The 3,918-nt window shown below is 46.7% G+C and overlaps 1 protein-coding gene across 1 annotated transcript; it reads right to left on the minus strand.

Annotated features, from left to right (window-relative positions):
• Window positions 1–2,103: 2,103 nt before the first annotated feature.
• Window positions 2,104–3,509, minus strand: LOC144889804 (uncharacterized). Its single transcript, XM_078771001.1, has 2 exons — window positions 2,703–3,509; window positions 2,104–2,492 (listed from the first exon to the last, which is right to left on the minus strand). Exons 1-2 carry the CDS (start codon window positions 3,430–3,432, stop codon window positions 2,449–2,451), a joined length of 774 nt encoding a protein of 257 aa, XP_078627127.1. The 5' UTR covers window positions 3,433–3,509; the 3' UTR covers window positions 2,104–2,448.
• Window positions 3,510–3,918: the final 409 nt, after the last annotated feature.

Here is a 3,918-nt window from a genome sequence, read left to right on the forward strand (position 1 = left end):
TGACCACAAGGCAGGGTTGGTGAAGAAAGGCGGGTCCCCACCTCGTCAGGGAGGGGAGGAGTGAGCCAGCCCCACTCGACCAACCATGAACAAGGGGTTTGGCTTGAGAGGGCGGAGAGAGAACGTTTGGGGGAGGTTCGAAAAGGTTGAGGGGCGGGGCCTATATAACCCGCCGGCGGGGCATTCCCAAGTGCAGACGAGAGGGAGTCCAAGCAGTTGAGACAAGGAGGGAGAGACATGAGATGGGCTGAGAAAGGAGAGGAGCTTTTAAGAGAGTCGCAAAAAGGTCCAAGGCAGATGAGCTGAGAAGAGAGAGGATCCAAGAAAGAGCTGAGTTGTGAGGTCCAACAAGCAGAGATCATCCAAGGAAGCACCAAGCCTACGATTCGTCACCTTGCTCGCGAGCGGCAGCGTCTACAGCAGCAGCAGCAACAACGCTCGCCAGCCGCTTAGGGGCCTGGACGGCAGTTCGGAGCAGGGCCGCGAAGGAACGGCGGCTGCCCAACGTGCGGATCGTGCTGCTGGACCCAGTGGACTTTCCTCTCCTTCCAGCCAATTCCTGTCATCATTCCCCGTGTGAGTCGTCTTTGTTTGTTCTGTCCTGGGTAGGTAATTAAGCTTGTATAAGCTAAAGATTTCACTGTGTCACCTGCGTCTCATGTGCCTGTAAATAAACGTGACTGCTTTCTTCTTGCTTATATGTGTAAATAATAAACCCAGTTACTCTTCTGTACGTCTTCTTCCTCTTTGCATTCGGTCGCTTTAGAGTTTTCCATATTGAGCAGCTGCGGTGCGATACGGCCAACGTTTGGGGTTGAATCGGGTTAGTCGGGGAATAACTGTTCGGTCGCGGAGCCTCCGCTCGGCAAATATAACATCTTTAACCGCGTCCGTAACAATATATATATATATATATATATGTATGTATGTATGTATGTATGTATGTATGTATATATATATATATATATATATATATATATATATATATATATATATATATATGTATGTATGTATGTATGTATGTATGTATATATATATATATATATATATATACATATATATATATATATATATATATATATATATATATATACATACATACATACATACATACATACATACATACATACATACATACATATGTTGGAATGGGACTTAGAACTTGGGACTCAGAAGACTCAGAGAAAGGAGCAACGGATATATTTATTAGAACTCGTTACACAAGCTTGCGGAAAGCAGAATGTCGCAGGAGGCTCACACAAAATGACCAACACTACAACAAGATGCTCTGAAATAATTCGATTAAAACTTGCTTTATATAAGGAATATCGGGTGTGGTTTTAGCTCACAAGATACAGAGACAGAATGGGCTCATTGGTCCTCCCACCATTAGTCCCATCCTGTTGTTCAGTTAGTTAGAGGAAGCTCATCCAAGGCCACTCATGGGTTAGCTCAGATAAGGAGATGGTCAGCAATATGTGGCAACATGTTTACAACTTTCTGTATAGAGACCTTGGTTGGGGAAGTACAAAGGGAGTGGACACTCATAAATGTGTCAGCCTACAGGATATTGGCAAAGTCATATGGGAGGCAGAGAGATAGTAGCTGCAACCAAGGCCAAAGAGGGGAACTAAGAGATTATGCCATCCCAGGGCAAGAGCTCACAAGCACAGGACTCCTTATTAGGGTATTACACATCCTCAATGCACAAGAAAGGACTAAGTATTATAAAAGAGTACAGCAATCAGTCAAAACAAAACATATAATTGGTTATACTTGGTAATTGGTAAAGCAGCAAGAAATACAAAGGGGGAGGGGCATAACAGCTCCCTACATACCGCCCTTTTGGATCTAAGATACAACGTTATCTACGAGCCAATCCAAGGCCTTTATTTCAAACAAAGCAAAAACAAAACAAATCAGGAAAGTCATTCAACATATCACGCGAAGGCAGCCCAGTGAGCATGTAGTACCCAAAGCACTCCACATCGCACCCAGCAGGATGATTCGCGTCTGTATGTGAGTATGCAATGTAAGTCCATAAAAGCAGGGTGATCAAATGGCATGTAAAATCCTCCAAGAGTCGTGAAATGTTAAATAGGCAGTGTCACTAAACATACCACGCGAATGCAGCCCAGTGAGCATGTCCCGTACTCAAAGTACCACACATCGCACTCAGCAGGATGATCCGCGGGTATGTGGGTGTATGCGGGTGTATGTGGGTGTATGATGTAAGTCAGGTGTAGATGGGTGTATGATGTGAGACCGTAGAGGCATGAAGATCGAATAGCGTGTCAGATCCACAACGAAGACCTCTGGTTCAGCCGGGGTCCACACCCAGGAGGATCTCCCGACCCACCCTTGGTCCACAGAGGTGCGGCCAGGACTCCCCCCCGACTGGAGCTCGCCCAGGCTTCCCCAGGTGAAATCCTTGGAGCTCTTCAGCGCTCAATCGATATTCATGTTCATGAGGTCTCTTACATGCTGGTGATCTGGGGAAGACACAATGTCATCAGTATCAGGTGGCTTAAACCTATGGCCAAAAAACAAAGCATAACGGTCCAGAGGAGGGAGAGAAACTTCCTTTGGGTCAAAGTCGAGGTCATCCGAGGCGATGCTGCTTCCACCGCCGTCATCCATGGACGAATCTTCAAAACGATCAGATTCGGAACTCAGAGTATCTCCAATGTTGAGTTCTTCACCATCCAGGCTTGGGTGTGCAGTTGGGTCCAAATCCAGGATTGGGTCAGTGACGTTTGACTCACTGTGAGCTTGTGAGACATAAAGGTGAGCTCGTGAAACATAAAGAGGCAAAGCCTGCATTGAGACATAATCATCAGTCGGGGACCCTTGCAAGTGGCCCACATCATCATCAGTAACATTATTCTCAGGTGGCGTAGGCCTGCAGCGTAGGCGGCCAGCAACAGTCATAGCCTTACACATCGAGAAAAACCGAGAGGTCCCCCTTAGGTACTCGTTGACGTCTGCATGCGACATGTTGGGGTCCAGAGTAATCGGCGTCCTGGCAGCCTGAAATGCTCTGAGGTCCGCAACTGTGTAATCAAAATCATTATCAGTAATATCAACAATAGAAGAACAATCTTCAGAAGCGGAGATCTCATTGTCGCGGCCCAGTGACTCGTTCGGGTCGTCGTTCCAGGATCCGCGATCTGCAGTCACATCGACGGCCGGAGTGTCATCTGGACCACCGGTCAGCTTGTCGGTCATCACCATGGCCTTTTCTGGTGTCGTCTTCAGTGTCCATCCTGTGGTAAACTTTCTCACACACGCAAGGACTAAAGCCTTGATTAGTACACAACAAACCACGATTCCAAGGACTATTGCCAAGGCGGTCAATATCCACTTTACTATCGTACCCGTCCATCCTTTAAACCAGTCAGTAAGCCACTGGTGGGAGGCTTCCCGATCCATTCGATCCTTTGTCAATATATGAGCACTTTCTCTTAACCTTATAATAGCAGCACTGACCCCTTGTGAAGGATCAGGAATAAAAGTGCAACATCTACCCTCAATTATCCCACATACCCCTCCTCGTTCTGCCAGTAGCATATCTAACGCAACCCTATTTTGCATAACCATTGTACGCAGGTGGACAACCGTGTCCAACATTTCGTCATGTGCTGTAGCGGTGTCGTTGGCCACCTGTTCTAAGATTAACGCAATTTTGTCAATGCGGTAACTGCTCATGACCGTCCCAGCCCATGGGAAGAAGAAACTAACGGCTTTCTCCAAATCAGCGCCGTGTAAGGTGGTGGTGCCGTCGTCGTGCCAATAGGTGCTTCGTTGTGTCCTTATGAGTGCAGGGGTATTATGCAAGTGTTGTCGCATTTCCATTTCTGGGAAAACTGATCCTAAATAGCAAATTCCTCCCCAATTATCAGGTAAATACGGGTAAGC

This window comes from Myxine glutinosa, chromosome 1 (genome assembly GCF_964187855.1).
Source record: "Myxine glutinosa chromosome 1, kmMyxGlut1.1, whole genome shotgun sequence".
Lineage (NCBI taxonomy): Eukaryota > Metazoa > Chordata > Myxini > Myxiniformes > Myxinidae > Myxine > Myxine glutinosa.

What these genes read in the sequence shown, in the direction of transcription:
- LOC144889804 (XM_078771001.1), bottom strand. Translation starts at nt 3,432, where the DNA reads ATGGATCGGGAAGCCTCCCACCAGTGGCTTACTGACTGGTTTAAAGGA. An exon ending in TGCACACCCAAGCCTGGATG is followed by an intron (nt 2,493 to 2,702) that starts GTGAAGAACTCA and finishes TGTCTTCCCCAG; the next exon opens with ATCACCAGCATGTAAGAGAC.